The 17,611-nt window shown below is 38.1% G+C and overlaps 2 protein-coding genes across 3 annotated transcripts in view; one reads left to right on the forward strand and one right to left on the reverse strand.

Annotated features, from left to right (window-relative positions):
• The window catches only part of LOC142975852 (intermembrane lipid transfer protein VPS13A-like), a 57,952-nt gene that overhangs the window by 1,203 nt on the left and 39,138 nt on the right, over nucleotides 1-17,611 (reverse strand). The window contains exons 32-53 of one of the 2 annotated variants that reach the window (XM_076118956.1): nucleotides 17,001-17,326; nucleotides 16,415-16,580; nucleotides 15,776-16,001; nucleotides 15,277-15,390; nucleotides 14,952-15,039; nucleotides 14,320-14,467; nucleotides 13,863-13,997; nucleotides 13,215-13,417; nucleotides 12,418-12,554; nucleotides 11,859-12,107; nucleotides 11,362-11,525; nucleotides 10,748-10,954; nucleotides 10,131-10,403; nucleotides 6,370-6,644; nucleotides 4,924-6,150; nucleotides 4,471-4,663; nucleotides 3,821-3,971; nucleotides 3,013-3,126; nucleotides 2,372-2,395; nucleotides 1,262-1,407; nucleotides 671-816; nucleotides 226-352 (exon numbers count right to left, since the gene is read on the reverse strand). In XM_076118956.1, coding sequence (XP_075975071.1) covers nucleotides 226-352; nucleotides 671-816; nucleotides 1,262-1,407; nucleotides 2,372-2,395; nucleotides 3,013-3,126; nucleotides 3,821-3,971; nucleotides 4,471-4,663; nucleotides 4,924-6,150; nucleotides 6,370-6,644; nucleotides 10,131-10,403; nucleotides 10,748-10,954; nucleotides 11,362-11,525; nucleotides 11,859-12,107; nucleotides 12,418-12,554; nucleotides 13,215-13,417; nucleotides 13,863-13,997; nucleotides 14,320-14,467; nucleotides 14,952-15,039; nucleotides 15,277-15,390; nucleotides 15,776-16,001; nucleotides 16,415-16,580; nucleotides 17,001-17,326 — 4,839 coding nt within the window. The remainder of the gene's footprint in view (nucleotides 1-225; nucleotides 353-670; nucleotides 817-1,261; nucleotides 1,408-2,371; nucleotides 2,396-3,012; nucleotides 3,127-3,820; nucleotides 3,972-4,470; nucleotides 4,664-4,923; nucleotides 6,151-6,369; nucleotides 6,645-10,130; nucleotides 10,404-10,747; nucleotides 10,955-11,361; nucleotides 11,526-11,858; nucleotides 12,108-12,417; nucleotides 12,555-13,214; nucleotides 13,418-13,862; nucleotides 13,998-14,319; nucleotides 14,468-14,951; nucleotides 15,040-15,276; nucleotides 15,391-15,775; nucleotides 16,002-16,414; nucleotides 16,581-17,000; nucleotides 17,327-17,611) is intronic. The other variant, XM_076118957.1, reaches the window with a different exon arrangement.
• Nucleotides 7,079-9,714, forward strand: LOC142975853 (uncharacterized). Its single transcript, XM_076118958.1, has 3 exons — nucleotides 7,079-8,428; nucleotides 8,724-8,929; nucleotides 9,573-9,714. Exons 1-3 carry the CDS (start codon nucleotides 7,367-7,369, stop codon nucleotides 9,649-9,651), a joined length of 1,347 nt encoding a protein of 448 aa, XP_075975073.1. The 5' UTR covers nucleotides 7,079-7,366; the 3' UTR covers nucleotides 9,652-9,714.

Here is a 17,611-nt window from a genome sequence, read left to right on the forward strand (position 1 = left end):
ACTTAGGCTGAAAACTAAGCGAAACCAGAAACTCTTTTTTTAAAGCTGGTTTGTTTGGTATCCCACCAAACTTTAAAAAAGAGTTTTGTGTTAGGTTCTACCCAACATATTTTTGGATCTACATCCAAAAGTGGCTACCTGTTGCTCATGCTTGAAGACAATCATCTACTTCGAATCCAGGACCTCGTATGCTAAAAAATAACAATACTCATATATTCTACCTACCTGTTTAATATTCAGTACTAGTTTATCATCGACTACTGCCGGTGCTCCGATGACGTCATCCAGCTTCACCGCCCACTCCACGTGCCATGACCCACTCGCGCCACCAGCTCGCACCATGAATATGTGTCTATAAATAATTTGATGTCATTGAAGAAGAGATAACCAGAAATTACGGAGAAAAACATCATTTCTGCGAAATAAGTCTATCGTCATATCACCGCCAGCTATTTTGTGTTAATTGTAACTTCAATACTGTTGAAGTTTCACAAAACCACAGGTAGTTTCTTTCAGCATGAGCATTTGTAGGCTAATTTTTTGTAGTCTTCCTCAATTTTATTCCAAGGGAGAAGAGCAAAAACCCGCTACCTCTCTGTCACAAGTCGGGTTCCTTACTGATCACCATTATGTAGTTAAATACAAACCACACTAGCATATTGATACTCACTGAGAACTAATAAGCAGAGTGCAGTTAGACTTGGGTCCGAGATGCGCGTGTGCCATGTACGAGTCTGTGTCGGCGTAGTGTCCTCGACCCAACAGTGTTAGCAGCTGCAGTCCTAGCGCTGCGTGCTGGGAGTATGGCCGCACACCCTGGAAAGTAAAAGATCGTAAACGACATCTAATTCAAGTACAAATAATGTATTTTAATGTTATGTTAATTTTGCCATACCTATATTTTTCTTTCTTTCCACTTATAATGTTTTCCTTTTTCAAAATATAAAGATTCGACCTTCCTACCGGTTTTGTAGTCTTATAAACAAGTGGTCATTGCAACAAATTACACATAATATATAACCTCTTGCCGATTTCCCATCTAATCAATTACAAGAGCTCTACATGAGTCATAGAATGGAAACATTTTGGCGTGAGATCCTGGCCTATTCGAACTACTGCAGCTTCCACCAAGTCATTCCCCATAGCTGTAGTGCCCGACAGTCACACCCTACCCTACGACCATTGACGCGCATCCATCACTGCCTAAATTTCCCTTTAATATAATTTATCGACTCAAGCTCATAATCTCTTTCCCACTCACCTCACTCGCAGCACAGTGTCTGGGCAGCCTCCTCCTGGCCAGGAGTCGTCCCCCGCTGCGCTCCACGCACGCCTTCAGAGCACTCTCCGCGCTGTTCACGTTCAGTTGACGAGACAGGGAGGCCTTGGCCGCTTCCCGACATACATCTGATAAGTACATTATGTATAAGTCTTTTGTAAGGAGTAGAGGTTCCTTTTTTTTGCGGGGGGAAAAATCCCCTGGGATACCCAATTTTCCTGGGAGGGAAATCTTGGGTTATATGGTGATACCACTAAAAAACCGCCCCGGTAGCCGAACATCTGGTGCGGCGATGGAAAAGCCCTGGGCCATAAAAAACTTCACCAGTGAAGGAGTAGAGGTAGATACCTAAGGTAGTTAGGCTTAAGCTCCTATCTGGTGCTTTGAAAGAGAAGATATCTACCTCTGATTGTACAGTTTTAAGCTAAAAGCAAAGGGTTTCCTAAAGGAAGGTATTGTCAAATGGCGATTTTTTACCATTTGTAAGCGGTTAGCTGCTTCAACTAGTTGCGCTTTTAGGAGATTCTATTAAAAGGGAATCCTCGATTCCTACAATAAGGAGTTTTTGTGGGTTCCTATTGCAGTTTTGCAAGCTTGTACTTAAGCGTTTTTAAATTGAAATGCGTTTCAGTTTTCAGCAATGGTTTTACAACCTGCCCGATCACTCAGGTACTTAAACTTTGGCTTTATTGGTAAAACAATTGAAATTTTAGTTCTTGAGACGTGGCCGTATGAAGTTTGTCGATTTGTGTGATTGATTTAGGTCAACGGTTCACTAGGACTCACCCCTTTCTTGATTGCTACACACAACAAGTGCTTTGTTAACTACCTACATACTTGACCTGGCTTAGGCTGTGCTTTGAGTAAGTGATTTTAAAGCCCCACAAGTACCACGAATTTTTCCAAGTGTAAAGTTTTGTAATATGAAGTAGATAAGGAGTGAGTTTTATACTTAGAATCCTGTTTAAAATCATAACAAGTATAGATGTCGGTTTATCAAACGGTTAAAATGTTGGTGTGCAGGCAGGTGTCTAAATATTCATGCAGATACCTCTGTGTTCGATTATAATATCATGCACTACAGATACTCACTTCGTACAACAACACAGTCGTCATCTGCATCCAGAGGACAAATAGAAACATATATCATTATATCTACTAAAACATAGAACATTATGTTGTAAATAAATAGTATAATCTATCCAGTGAGACCCTAACTTATTTGCCGAGTGTACCAACATGGCGTCCATAACAGGCACACATCAATAAATTGGTCAACTCATTATCAAATTGGCCCATCAGGCTTTAACTGCGGTACACCAGGTTTTATATACCATCAGTGTACAATTTGCATAAAAATTCATTCAGTAGTTATTCCATTGCTTCTTTTCTTCTTCAAACATAGGTACTTAAGCTTTTAAAATATTGAAAGTATACACTGCCTGAGAACTTTTGTCACTGGATAGACTATGTTGATTAATATTTATACAATAACATCAAAACATGCGTATGATCGAATAAATTATCGGCCCAGAATACATCAAAAATACTGAAAATGAGAATGTGATATTCAAATTCGAACTAAGCCGATACGCCTTCAAAATATCTAGAACAAAACATGCTTAAAACATTTAATAATACTTATTGAATACATTAAAAAGTATTGAATATCATAATAACTATTCCACAGAAAAACATATAAAGAAAATGTTAAATTGTTTGGGAAATCTTACCGAATGTCGGTCTAGCGACGAGTGCGGTTAAAGCGAGAGCGATGCTCGCTGGGTTGTTGCTGTCGGCATCTATCACCGTGTCTGGGATGTCGTTGCTTAACTGGGGTACTTCACCTATTTGGTATTACAAGACCTTAAACCTTTTGACTAAATCGTAAGATAAATTGAGATAGATCTAGATTCGTTTGATAGATAATTTAAAAAAAAAATGATTTCACTTTGATGATTCACGGATTTAAAAATGCATCTTAATTGAGCTAAGAAAAAATATCTGGACCCCATATTCTCTTCGATAGAGCCTGTGTGTATAGAAACTACTAAGTAGGTAGTATCAGTAAGTCTTACTGATGTTGTGAGGCGCCCATAGCCAGTTGCGCTCACCGGTCGGTAAGCGATCTGTGGGTGAAGCAACCGTTGGCGCGGTCATTCCATAGATGGGTGACCGCATAGTGGTATTTGAACTGGGCGTCTCCGTGCTTCGAAGGGCACGTAAAAAGTCGGTCCCGGTTGTTGTCAATTAAGATAACAGTCGTTAAGCCACTTCAAAGGCCTTCAGGCGGCTTGAACAACTTTGACACTAGGTTGACCACTAGCCATACGATAAGAAGAAGAAGACTGATGTTGTTAGATTAGTGGTGGTCTAGAGAAACTTTAAAAAAAAGACAGATTCCAATTTGAATCATGAGAGCATATATAGTACTAACTGTTTATAGAAATAGACAGATATAGTTACTTTTTATGAGATACTCATCATTAATAATCAAACTAACTAATTTTTTTAGTAGTTTATTCATTATACTATGCTTACCAGGTTTCCTCCTAGGGGTCTGTGGTTTAGGCAGATCGTCGAACAGAGCACTAGTCCTGGTGGTGGGACTGGCTCGAAGACCTAGTAACGCTGCTGCACCTTCCTCCAGCCTTGTAGACACGTCTAGCACCTTGCGGCCTAGACATGAACCCTGGACAGATAAATATTTGACAATGATGTCTGGGTTTTATGGAAGGAGCATACAAGTATAAAGCTTTACTATTATAAAAAAAAACATGGACTCAAATTCTGTCTTTGTTTAGTTTGTATAAAACTATCTTTCAGCTAAATATGGATATGAGTTGCGTAGCAACGCACCGTGCAGTGTTGAAGAATGATTTTTGCTTTATATAAACATTTATTCGTTGTATGCTTAGTAATAAAGCCTTTATTACCGAATCAGAAGATATTTTGATTGGTTTCTACTAAATAATATCCCGCAATTCGGTGTGCCTCTTGGCATAGGCCTCCTCCAGCTTATGTAGTATGCTTAGTACAAATTCATAAAAAAACAAAGGGAAAATAACATTAATTATTATCAGTTTAATGCAATTGGTACTCCAATACCTTAGACCCTAAGACCTAGAGCATTACACTACTTAACTGCCAAAGTATAACCTAACTACAAAATCATATATCATGACACTCACCAAATAAGGTTCATAATACTGTTTAAGTCCCCTGCTAAAGTCTCCTATATGGCTGTAAGGGTTCCCGAGGATGTTGAGTCCTAGCACCAGGACGTAGAACTGCTGCACCAGCTGCGTCCAGTAGTGACGGGACGCCATGTCGACCACTGCTGTTGCCGTGATGGGCGCGTTGCGGAACTCCAGGTATGACATCCTAGAATTTTTTTTTTAGGTATAGTTTTAAATCATCAAAGTTATCTCAGGACCCTTCCTCTATATTTCTTCCTTTCTGAGTAACAGATTCAGTAATTAATAATTAAATCTTTATTTTTGTATCAGATTGTCGCTTGTATGGCCTGATAATACCAAAGTTAAGTAGGTCTGTTGTCTGTGTCTGTAGTGGCTTTTATAGATTTGAGATTCTGGCGCTTGAAAGGCTTGTCTTACCCTACAAAAGTAAAATTGCCAACTTACCTTAAAACAACATCTTTCATATCACAAAGCGAAGACCCCCAGGAATTGAACAGGTACTCCAACAAATCACTATTGAACAACTTCGGCCTATTCTCCTTTTTATTCCCGAACCTCGTCCGACTTGGACTGTTGTTCGTCTCAGCAGAATATCCTCTAGAAGACAAACTTAGTACCAACTTTATCGGAGAAAGGTGAACGAATTCAAACAGCACGTTCTTTTGTGCATTAATCTGGCTCTTTATAGCAATTATTGGTAAAGGCATATGGACTAAAGCCAAGTCAGCCCTCAGCCTTACAGCTGGTTTCTCTTCAATCTTCCAATGGTTTAGAATATCGAAGACGTAGTTTACGAAACCCCGGTCTAAATTCACGCAGTACTCTTGAACGAGGACCTTTAAGTACTTATAAACATCCTGGTTTAAGCTCGGCCTATGTTGTTTTAAAGCAACAATTTCTATACAAGGTTTTAGCCCTCGGGTGGACCTGACGTCACTTGGTGTAGGAGCAGGGTATAGCACACTAGGGAATACGGCTTCATGAAGCTGGTTATCAATTTGCAGTCTTTGACATTTCAAATGGCAGTATGTGTAAGTATTCGATTTTCTTAACTGCATCCAGACACCAGGGTTATAAGTCCTACGAAGCTCAGAAAAGAATGGTTTCGTCATTTGCATTTTCTCCAAATCTATATGAATGTATTCCTTCAGCTGGCATTTCTTTTGTTCCGTTTGGTACTTGTCTTCGATCCAGGATGTTAAATCTGGTGATAATTGCTTCCATTTATGATTGACGTTGACTTCCCATCTTGGCAAAGAATCCGTCATGCTGACATAAGCTAGTTCTTTGACTCCAACATTAGTTTGTACACAAACTGATAAACTAACTCCAGATAATGACATGTAGACTTCGTAATTGCTTCTTTCTGAGTTGATTCTCATTCTGTACTGGGATGCAAGTCTTTCGTCTTGCGCTAAAGCGAATACTCTTTGGTATCCATCCATGTAAGATATCCAGTAAACAATTACTTTGTCCTTTCTCATCTTTTTCGTCTTAGAATGACTTTCAGGCATGTCTGAACTGTCAGAGTCGTCACTGCTGGAGGAACAGGGTTCGGGAGACTTGGGAGTCAGTCTTTTGAGGGTAGATGACAGTTTTGATGTCACGCTACTAGTCGCTACTAGTGTTGAGTGTTTCACTGAGTGGAAACTTACTTTCTCTTCGCCGTAGCTGAAAAGGAATTTTATCAGTAAGGTGATTTGGTTAAATTCATTCAGGGTATTTATTTATGTTTGTCTAGTAAATGAGGATGGCAAAAAATTTAGTTTTATAAAAAATTCTTCTATAAAATTCGTGAATAGCGTACTAATTAACAAATCATGAAGTTTAACATTTAATTATTAAACATTTTACGTCGAGTGTTTTGTAATTGAGTCATTTTCAACTTACCCATCCTGTCCAAAATCAGCAATGAAACCCTTTCCTTTATTATTATAGATATTCCACATTAACTTCCTATCCTTGGCCGGGTCATCCCACGTATAAAGCATGGACTGATAGGGGCTCAGCAGCGCCACTTGCCCCGAGTCTACTTGATGAAGCTTCAGGAAGAGATCATCGCAGAGGTTTTCGATGCGGACTGGTGAGTCTCCAGGAGTGTAAGGCTTGAAGGTGATGGTGAAAGGTCTGTCTGTTCCACCTGTTACTTCTACGCAGATTGCCGTCTGCAAAGAGATTGGTTATTTAGGACATTGCTACTCTTTATTATTTGTACACAGTTTTGCTTGATAAAGCCTCTTTACAATAATTAGTTTATTTGTTAGTTTATATAATTAATTAGGGGATTATTGTTCAATTGATGAAGTATCTTCTTAGTTATTGATTGTAGATACTTATTTCCTAAATAAGGTTTAATTTCGTTATTTCTATTCAACCGAATGATATAATATTAACTTAGCGATTTGGGCCTAGTTGTAGGACAGAAAAAAAACTGGGTTAAACAAATATTGAACTCATAACATTACATTTTCATATACAGTTTGTGTGTGACGCGTCTTTCCAAAACATTCAGTTAAGTAACGAAAAAATACACTAATTGTATGAATAAACACATGATCATTATGTTCTCAGTAGAAATAGGTCAGCTTGACACGTGAGTAGTAACACAATACTATGCGATGTATTTGCTACCAATTGCCACTTCCCACAACATAGAAACGACAATATTTATCTTTGGCGACAAATATTGAAAGCATACTAACACATATCCGTATAATACATCATTATCAAGTGAAGCGGCACATGAAAGTACATACGTAACGGTTACATCACAGTGGACGTCGCCGCGGGACAACCACTAACTCAATTAGCACTTATCTACTTTCCTCTCAAGTTTTATAAGACCGACACACAAACTTTCTCTCAGTTTTCAGCTGAACTTACAACGATGTTGTTCAATACAGTGATTTTTGTGACTTTGTCAGTGTTGTGTGTGAGTTCGGAGATAGATCAGAGTCGTAAACATTTGAGTCAGTACACGCGGGTGAAGCGAGGAAAGTATTATTCAAGCCCACCGTTGAGGTTCTACAACCGACCTCCCATGGCTATTCCTATAAAAGGTCCGTTTTCCTACACTCCACCGCCGTTTGTGTCTGACGATGACGCTCCGTACCCCGGGAGTAGACCGTACAAGGTTAGTAAAAGACCTGCCTTACCTAACGATGGCTTAGCAGACGATGACATTACTAATATAGTACAACATTTATCGAAACAAGACTTAGATAAGATTCTAGAATTCGCTCAAGAGAAACACCAGAATCATAATAAATACAGAGACGTTCACAATACGAACGAATATAGCCGGCCGTTTAAAATGGAAAGTAAAATTCTTTACAAAGGAAATACTCATGCAAAATATGAAGAACTACCACATTATAAAGAAGAATCTTTTATCAACTATGTCACTCAGACGCCGTATGTAAAATCTACAAGAGACGAACATCCTAGGCGACCAGCTGATCATGAAGATACACCCAGCCAAAGCCAATGGTTCAACATAGACAACACAGAACACAAGAGAGAGCCTATTGGTTTTGAAAGTTTCTCACCGAGCCACTCATTAATGAACTCTGAAGTGCCAATTGACTTTACCGTTTCAAACAGTCATATAAAGGAGCCGTTTCTAAAAGTATTCGCAGCGCAAGAATCTCCTTTAAATCAAGCTGGTGTGGAGAGTTTATCACCAAAGTTGGCGTATGAGAATCTGAACGGTCCAGTGAGTTTGCCTATTGCGAAAAACCCATATTTCGTTGATAGTGACGAAGAAGAGAAGCTACCTCGACCAGTTAACATGAGAGCAGAAGATTTTGTTGGGTCTTTCACTCAGAATGTACCGAAAGTGGCAGCACTGGCGAGCTCGTATGATATTGAGAGTTTTGGAGACTTGCCGCTGATGGATTACAGTTCTAAGTTACATGATGTCAGTTCGTATCATGTCCCACATTATACAGTAAGTATTTAGAAAGAGAAATAACATAATGTTACATTAAAATTCATATCTAACTATCTTATATATTTTTGTCAAAATTCATGTGGCAAACGAAGTACACGAGACGTAAAAGACGCTTTTAATTAAATGAAAAGCAGAAATTACCTAACTAGAAGTAAGCATTTCGAAGTTACTTAACTCACGAACGGAATATGTGTTTGAAACTTTACTTACAAAAAATCACCAAAAGAACCTTTAAACAAGGTCTATTCTTTAAAGGCCCATTTTCCTAAAACCCTATTTCCTTTTGTTCCAGGTAACTCAACCAAAACCGCCGAAATCCGCACCACCATCTCCACCCATCTCTTTTTCATCATACTCCTCATCATCATCATCACTCTTGAAGCCATCACCAGCAGCTGCTGCTATAAAGGAACCTATTTATGAGCCAGCACCACCTGCCTCTGCTGCCAAAGAACAGAGCGATGCTCATTTGAAGGCGACGAAAATTTGGTCTCACAGGTAATTTTGCGTTGTATTTGGTTACATCTCTATCATATTCGATTCCTAGTGCTTTCCCTCAACATGATTGTATGCGATGTTCTTAAAACCGTGTAAACGGATTTTCATGTGATATTTACGATGTTTCGATACATGCGCCGGTTTCAGTAGATTTTTCTCACAGCAAAAAAAGGAGAAAGTTCTCAATCCTGTTTGTTTTTAATAAATTTTCTAATCCAGATTATAAACTATCTGCCGCACTAAACAAAAGGCATTCGATAGTTTTTGCAAAAAACAGTACCAAACAACCATTCATCCATTCCCACTAACTTATCCTCTTATTCAAAAACACACTATTCCTGAGACCTAAACCTATTTTAGTAAAAAAAACTACTACGATATGTTTTCTCTTTCTCATTTCGTGAATGAAACTAAACTCTTAAAAGCCTTTCATAACTTCATGTATTTTTATGAATATGGCGGTTAGTTTTTATGATATTCAGGATTTTAGGAAAAGTAGTACCTAGTAGTTATTTAGGTTTTGTGTAAATTGGTAATTGAAATAACGATGATTGTTATAGACGTTGAAGAAAATGTGGTTCGAAGGGCGGCTATATCAAGAATTGTGGATATTTTATTCAGATTTGTTATGATTTTGTTTTAGGTCCAAAGGTGCAGCATACACGCTGCATGATGATGGAACCTTGTCACCGGAGAGACCGAGACCTAAATTTAGTTATTAAGTAGTTTGTATTTCATAAATATAAGTCTTCCTTAATATTATAGCGAGTTATTTATGATATAAATATGGTGTTTTATTTCATTTTAAATATCTTAACTATCCACTTGACCAAAGTAACTTCGGCACTAGGTATGTAAAGAAATATGTGATCGTGAGTTGCGTCTAACTTTTTCATAAGGCTATACTTCTCTTGCTGAAAGCCTGAAACGAAGCTATTCTAGACTTTGATTTTAACTTGATGCCATAACTTTTAGTGCTTACCTACTTTTCCTAGGTGTAGTAAATTATCATATTAAATAGGTAAGCAGTTATTTTGTTTATTCAGTCTTATAACAATAATCCAAGACAATAATTGATCGTAGCAATCTATAGTGGCGGAATTGCGTGTCATTTATATCATAATGACTTCGCTATCCGCTAATCGCAAGCTACATTTTGACATAGTTAAAATATCATCAATAAGTTTATAAATCCACTTACCCCTTTATCCATCCTAAGCACTGTAAAATGATTCTTCGTGATCGGGAAGTGTTGGGACACGACAGTAGAATCCCTGTACTTGCAGTGCATCGACATTGAATCAGTCTGAGGCCAGAATGGCGTACATTGCTGCGGCGCTAGGTCGTTCCACAGGTCGGCCGCTTCATTCTCTTCCATGAAACGTAAATGACGCTTTGTGTCGTTGTAGACTAGGAAGTAGGGGAGGAGAGTCACGATCTTTGTTAGTTGTGGACATAGTTCAGAGAGGGTTACCTGTGGGATAAAATGATAAGAGGTTACTTTATTTGAAAATATATGTTATATTGTTACACAATACGCATTTCCAAAAGGTATTCTCAGTTGAGCTTCTTATGGGATTTTAGAGTAGGTTATGAAACTACAACAAAAATCACCTATCGTTTTAACTATTAGTGAGTACTTTCCGCAAGATAAAATAAAGAAAAATACAGGTTTAATTGAAAGATAAATTGCAGTTGTCAATGACACAAAATCTATAATGTTTACAAAGGTACCTACAGTAGAAATCGAACAGGGAATTCAATATTGAAATACCGAATGCTTTTGAAAGAAAAGTTGTTACAGTAGTATAGTCTCACATTCAGCAGTAGCCGGTAGTTGGTCCTCCGCTCAGTGTGCGGGCACACGACGAGCCCGGGCGCGGCGGCCGCCAGGCGCGCGGCGCGCGACCACGCCGAGTGATGCGCGCGCACGCGCACGCGCGCCACGCGGCGCCGGGCGCGGGCTCCCGGGCTCCACAGTAGAGGCTCGTCTGTTACTTCGTACCATGTGTCTGATTGAGCTCCCTGGTACAACAATAAATTTGCTATTAGATATACATACGATTGGGAACATTTCGAAAGTGTGCCATTTAACAATAACATTGCTGTTAAATAAAACAAGATATTAAAAACTAATTATATTTTAAACTAGGTAAATCAACGTAAAAACACAAACAAAACTTATTTGTATAGTAAAAACTTTCCCGTTACTCAAACTTCATTCTCCAAAACTTTCCTATCAATTACCAATAAAGTTATGCAATAATGTCGTCAGACTACCATGATTTACTTTACCCAATTGCACAGCACTTACCTTCAAATCTCTACTTTTACAAAACTTATCCACCTCTTCTCCTCAATTAAACTTCACATAAAAATCGACGGCACTTAACATCCTAAACATCTTAATAATAATAGAAACAAAGCTTTACCTTCATCTGCAGCGGCAGTCCAGTCTTGTTTATAAACCAATGCTGCGCGTGTAGGAACAGCTCCCAGCAGTCGTTCCTCTCCACCGTCACACACACCAGCACCTGCTTGTTGCCGCCCTCCGTCTCGCACGAACTGCTCATCGTCACACTCTTCTCTGTCACGTCTATCGTCAAACAAAGAGTCTTTTTAAGAACTATCCATTAAAGGCGAAAGCTAAATGTGAAAGTCACACAAATAATACTTCTGTTGCAATTTTTCTTTATTAGCTTTAACGAATAAACGGTTCTTTTTTAGTAACTAGTTCATTAAGATCTAAAAGACTGTGTAGGTTTAAGGCAAGTTATTTAATTCAACACTTAAACTAATACTAACTAGAAAATCTGAGGGGAATAGTAAAACATTTTAAAAAATTGATGTTGTAGGTAAATATTTTTACACAATTTTGGGATTACCACAGCTCTGCGCTTTATGAAGCATACGATTTTACTACACTTACCTGGTGACAAAGTAAAACTTCCAGTCCAAGGCAGACCCATATAGTGCATATCTATAGTGATCCTGTGCGGCTGCGTGAGCTGCAGCGTGTACGTGTGCGTGCGCTCGCCCGCCTCCACGCGCACGCGCCAGGCGGCGGCGACACACGACACGTCCGTGGCGTACGGCAGACGGTTGTAGATGGCCAGCGGGGGGACCACGCGGATCAGGTAGTTGGGGATCGAGCGACTCACTTTGGGGGACTGGATACCTGACAGTAAAATGGTATAGAGATAATTATAGTGATAAGACAAAAATAGTTATTAAATGTAAATAACAAGTCTGTATGGGAAAAGAATCCGTCTTTTATTTCCTTATCCAGATTAATTGTTCTAATGCTGGGCAAAGACCTTCCCCTTTCCATCCAAATGATTCTATCGGCGGCAAGCTTTGACCTGATATTAAATGCGTCCAAATCATCTCGCCATCTTTGTTTGAGTTCATTATTTGTCATATATAGCAACGAGTACTTTATCCTAATTAAAAGAATTATTACTTCGATGCTATTAAGTTTCTCTCACCTTCAACTGGTAATATCCTCATTGCAAATATCCTCTTGTCATCCCCAGCTTTAGCAGGACAGATCATGTCTCTTGGAGTTCCCACGTCGTTTGCCAGTTCCATCCACCAAATACCTTGAGTGGCTGTCTGGTAACTCCTAGCCAAACAAATAGCAAAGATTTACTGTTAAGTTACTGTAACATTTAAATCTTTTGTGTAGGACCTAAACTGTTCCCTTGTAAAACTCCAAGTAATACTATAACAAGTATTAACACTTAGTAAAAATAAGATAAACAATTGAATCATTTATACTTCTTTCATATTTTAATGCTGCGATTGAAATATATAGAACTTTGATACTCTGAAACTGATTAAGCGACATAGTTAATTGAATCTAACGCTGACGTCAAATCAATCATAGAAAACAGTTAATTTATTCGAAACTTCAATTATTCCTTCACATCACATATAATATATTTCACAAATATTTAGAATAAATAATATTTCAAATAAATAAAAAAATACTGTGCGGACGTAAATGGTAACACCTTACGACACCCAAGAAAAACATACACAGATCAGAAAAAGAGGCGTGATTTTATGTATCTACTAGCGGACCCGACAGACGTTGTCCTGTCTTCACGTCTTTAATTTAAAAATTTTAAACTTTTTTTAATAATCTAAACCATTCTCAGATCCCCTTGAACACACACACAAAAAATTCATCAATATCGGTCCAGTCGTTTAAGAGGAGTTCAGTGACATACACACTTACAGAAGAATTATATATGTAAAGATGATTTTAAATCCAACTCACTCAAAATTCGAAGGCAGCAGGAACAATTTACAATGGTACGCAATATACAGCGGTACGTTATACGTCTCCTGCGGTGCAATCACCGCGAGGCGCATCTTGTCATCGAAGGGGTTTGTTAGAGAACCTATCAGTTCTGCTCCTATTGCTTGCAGGTCAGTCTTCTTGTAGAACAGTTCTAGGGCGTAGGAGGTTTCGTTGCGGACCTAGAAGAATACTTCTTGGTTATTATTATGTAATTGAAGTGATTCTAAGAGACGATATGGTAGGATTATTTTCATATGAGTGACGTGTAGCCTACTGTAGATTTTTTGCAAGATAGACTTTAAGTAACATGAACTTAAGTTTAATTTAACTGAAGCAGATACTTGACTGTTTTCAAGTAAGTTAAAAATAGTAAGCGTCAGTTTCCCAGCTCTGATAAGTATGGGTTAACTTATTAAGTGAAACTATAGCAGTTGTTGCCTATAAAGTGCTGCTATAGTTTCAACTCACTCAATCCATCGGATAGGTTATGTGTCACTTAACCTATCTTATGATTCTTGGCTTTATAATATAGCAATATTTTCTAGGCTATTACCAAACATTGATATCATCATTGTTTTTGTCAAAGTTAGAAATGAAGAAATTCCTTAAATTATCTAAACGTACCTGCAGTGGAGATCTAACAACAATCTTCTTGTTGTTGTATTTAGACGTTCTTTCAACAACGATATAATATCTTGTTGAGTTCTTGCTCGGGTGTAACACGTGCATTTTTGATACACTGCGTTGAGGGCAGAGTATCTGAAAAAAAAACATTTATTTCTAACCCGTTATAATCTCATAGAAAAGAAGAAATTATTAAAAACCTTCATATTGTTGGATAAAGAACTCTATCAAATATTTTCGAAATATGTAGCGTTAAATAAGTCTTAGTGACAAATAAGGGCCGATGAATTCTGAATTGATAAAGTAACTTTGTTTTATAAAGTACGAAATAGGCAGAAGAGGTTTTCATACTCTGAAAAGATGTAAAAAATAGTTAAGACAATATATTAAGGAATGGGGGAATATTTCCTACAGTAATATTTGTCTAGTGATATTAAAATATAATTAAGTTGTTTACAGTAAGATGGTCGAGGTCATGTAGTCGAACGGTGAGTGTCATATCGGTGAGCGCGGTGCGCAGCGCGCTGGGCGCGGCGGGCGGCGCGGGGGACCAGGCGCACGCCGCCTGCTGGTACGGGGGACCGGCTGCGAAACCTCCCTCGAAACTGTGCCACAAGAAGAAAAGTCTAATATATAAAATTCTCACAGTTTTCTTTACCGTACTCCTTCGAAACCGCTTGACCGATTCTCATGAAATTTAGAGAGCATATTCAGTAGGTCTGAGAATCGGCCAACATCTATTTTTTGTGCCCCTAGGTGACACTTTTTTTTACAAAAACAAAACAACGTCTGACGAGTCAGCTAGTAACACATAAATTACAGAAATTTAGAGGATATACAACAAATTTTCTAAAGTTAAGGAACGTTAAAGGACAGTTTACTTTAAAAGCGTTTTTATACTTGATATGAAAATTATCAGAAAGCACGTTTACTATTCTGAATTGTCTATTTAATAATAAAAAAGAAAGAGAATGCCCATAAAAATACCTACTCAGATAGCAGTATTGATCTACAGATTTAACTTTCATCTAATATAGATTTCCTATAGGATATTCATTTATAGGAATTATTTTAACTAATTCAACTTACCAATCCCATTCATCACTGACATCGGTTATTTCACATTTTGGTTTAACTGGCGGCTCATCCAATAAGTCACCAGATGACGTATCGCAACCTGAAATTACATCCACTTATAAATCTGGACTATTCCTTAAAAACAATTCCTTAACCGCCTCCATGGCGCAGTGGTTAGGGACACCACGCCGCTACCATTGCGTCTGGAAGTCGTGGGTTCGATTGCCACACGAAACAATTATTTGTGCGATCCACAAAAAATTGTTTCGGGTCTGGTTTCTTATTGCGGGAGTTGTCGTTTAAAAAAGAAACTTTGAACAAAAATGTTTATTTTTACCTGGTGTACTTGGTCGACTAGTATCCACATCATAATCAGCTATCGCCAATATTCTTTCATTACCAGCTAGATCAGTCTCAGCCTTTGTCTTCAAATGTACTGTTGACCCAGGACCTATAAACAATACATATTGATATGACTTTATCTGAAAGAATACTAGTAAATTCTAATGTTAACGCAAGCTTGCGTATTTTGATATCAATACCTCTTAGAGCAGATACCATAAATATCATTTTACAGAGTAGCTTTTAAAGTGCAAGGTTTAGGTTAGACTCTATCTTAATTTTATTACCATACGTAAATAGCTTAGCTTCATTTGCAATATTGTTCTCGTGAAAAGATTTCCTGGGGAAATATGTGAGTATAATTTTTCCGTGCGGAAAAACTGCACCTACATATTATTGTGTCCTTAATGTCATCAAAGTACAAAAAATATCTTTAGCGTAAAAAGTAACAACTAAACAACATCAGAAACTTCAACTATGATAATATTACTTACCTATATCATTAACCAGCAACAAGCCACTCTCTCCTGTCACAATGGCAGTAACGACGGCAGTTCTGTCAGTGCAGGCGGCGGCCAGGTCCAGCAGGCTCCTGGCCCCGGCCGGCGTGACGGTCACGTTGAGCAAGTCGCGCGCCTCCACCGCGATGTACGTGCACGTCTTGTCCACGAAGCTTTCCACGTCTAGGCCGGAGTCTACGCTGTCTTCGCGGACTGGGTCCTGGTGAAAACGTTGAAAGATAATTATGAAGATTTCATTGAACGAAACATTCATAATAAATAGGTAGTGCGATTTTCTTTAGTCGGTATTATTGACTAGCAAGCATTTGACATTTAAGCGCGATTTGTGAAATACGCAAAGCGCATGGATTCGTTTTTAAGACGCAATAATTCGTTGATATCCCAATAACCAATTTTCACCACTCATAAAAAGTTTAGCTTATTAAAATGTAAAAAATTACAAACTTCACTAAAAAAAACACTTTTTGTTTTTGTTTGGCGATTATGTCATAACCTTCTTCACGAAGTTGTTATTATAGTCCTGAATTTCACTAAATTTTTTACCAGTTCCATGAGCTTTAATATACGTTTTAATCTCATTTAATCCTGCATCACAATAGTTGTAAAACTTACTTGTAAAGTAACAGTCTTATGTTCCGTCTCCTTCTTAGTCTTGACTTCTCCATCAGTGAACGTGACGGCTTTCTCCGTCTCCTCATGATCACTGCCAGCTTCCACCTCACTGTGTTCCGGCGCTGATGAGTCTTCGTCGTTGCTGCATTCTTCCGCACTTGAGTCACTAGACAAGATATATTTTGCTTTATATTTGTTCTAGGATAGCAAAACATACCTTTAATATTGATTAAGAAATTTTGCTTGCAATGCTATTGCTTGGAGCACTATATTGCAAGAATCGATGAATAAGAATACTTCACAATGGTCCTTTTATCGAAGAGAAGACCATGGTGCTATCGGCAAGCAATATGAAGATTGAAATTTAATTTAACACCCTCGAGCGGAAAAATCTATGTTTGAAGTAATTGTAACAAATATTCTATTTATCTCCCATGGAAATCAAACTTATTTCCTTACAGTAATTTATGAAGACCACCTTTGTACCTTACTACTACTAATAAACACAAAATCTGAGGATATCCTACATTTAAACAAAAGTAGTTACTAAATCCATATTTAATAAACCAAATGTGTTTCAACTTACTCAGTAAAAAGGTGTCCAATAGCCGTCGCCAGTTTATCCATAAGTCCGCTTTCATTCTCCGAATCTGATTCATCGGCATCCAGTAAACCCAGGAAAGACATATGACCTGCACTAAAGTCCACATTATAGTGCTTGCTCTCCCTTCCATTAGGGTTCCTTATAAAGGTCATCTCGTTGTCCGTGTCACACTCATCTGCCGACGTTTCGGACTCGAAGCCGTTGCGTTTTTTAGGCTTTCTGGATTGGTCTGAGGCGATTGAGGAGTCTGCTTCCGTTTCTTGCTGGCTTGAGGAGTCTAGGCGTGATGACATTGGGTAGGCTTTGGCCTGGATAAAAAAATTGTAATCTTAAAATGTATGAGTTAAAAGTAAATTGCAAGATTTTTAATAGATTTTGTGTAAAAATGACGATATTTAAGTCAGTTTTAGTACTTTAAGAGCTAATTAACACCCTGGGATGAATCAACTTTTACTCGTAGTACGAAATTGAAACATAAATCTTTCCTTAACACACACGCTACATGAAATTACGAGACGAAAGTACCAGAAGAAATAATTATTGATTTGGAGACCTACTCCAAACATTATTCGCTATGAAAAAACCTGTGATAG

The sequence above is a fragment of the Anticarsia gemmatalis genome, chromosome 10, assembly GCF_050436995.1.
Source record: "Anticarsia gemmatalis isolate Benzon Research Colony breed Stoneville strain chromosome 10, ilAntGemm2 primary, whole genome shotgun sequence".
NCBI lineage: Eukaryota > Metazoa > Arthropoda > Insecta > Lepidoptera > Erebidae > Anticarsia > Anticarsia gemmatalis.

Coding starts and splice junctions, on each gene's coding strand:
- LOC142975853 (XM_076118958.1), top strand. CDS start 7,367: ATGTTGTTCAATACAGTGATTTTTGTGACTTTGTCAGTGTTGTGTGTG. Junction 8,429..8,723: donor ATCATGTCCCACATTATACA/GTAAGTATTTAG, acceptor CTTTTGTTCCAG/GTAACTCAACCAAAACCGCC. Junction 8,930..9,572: donor ACGAAAATTTGGTCTCACAG/GTAATTTTGCGT, acceptor ATTTTGTTTTAG/GTCCAAAGGTGCAGCATACA.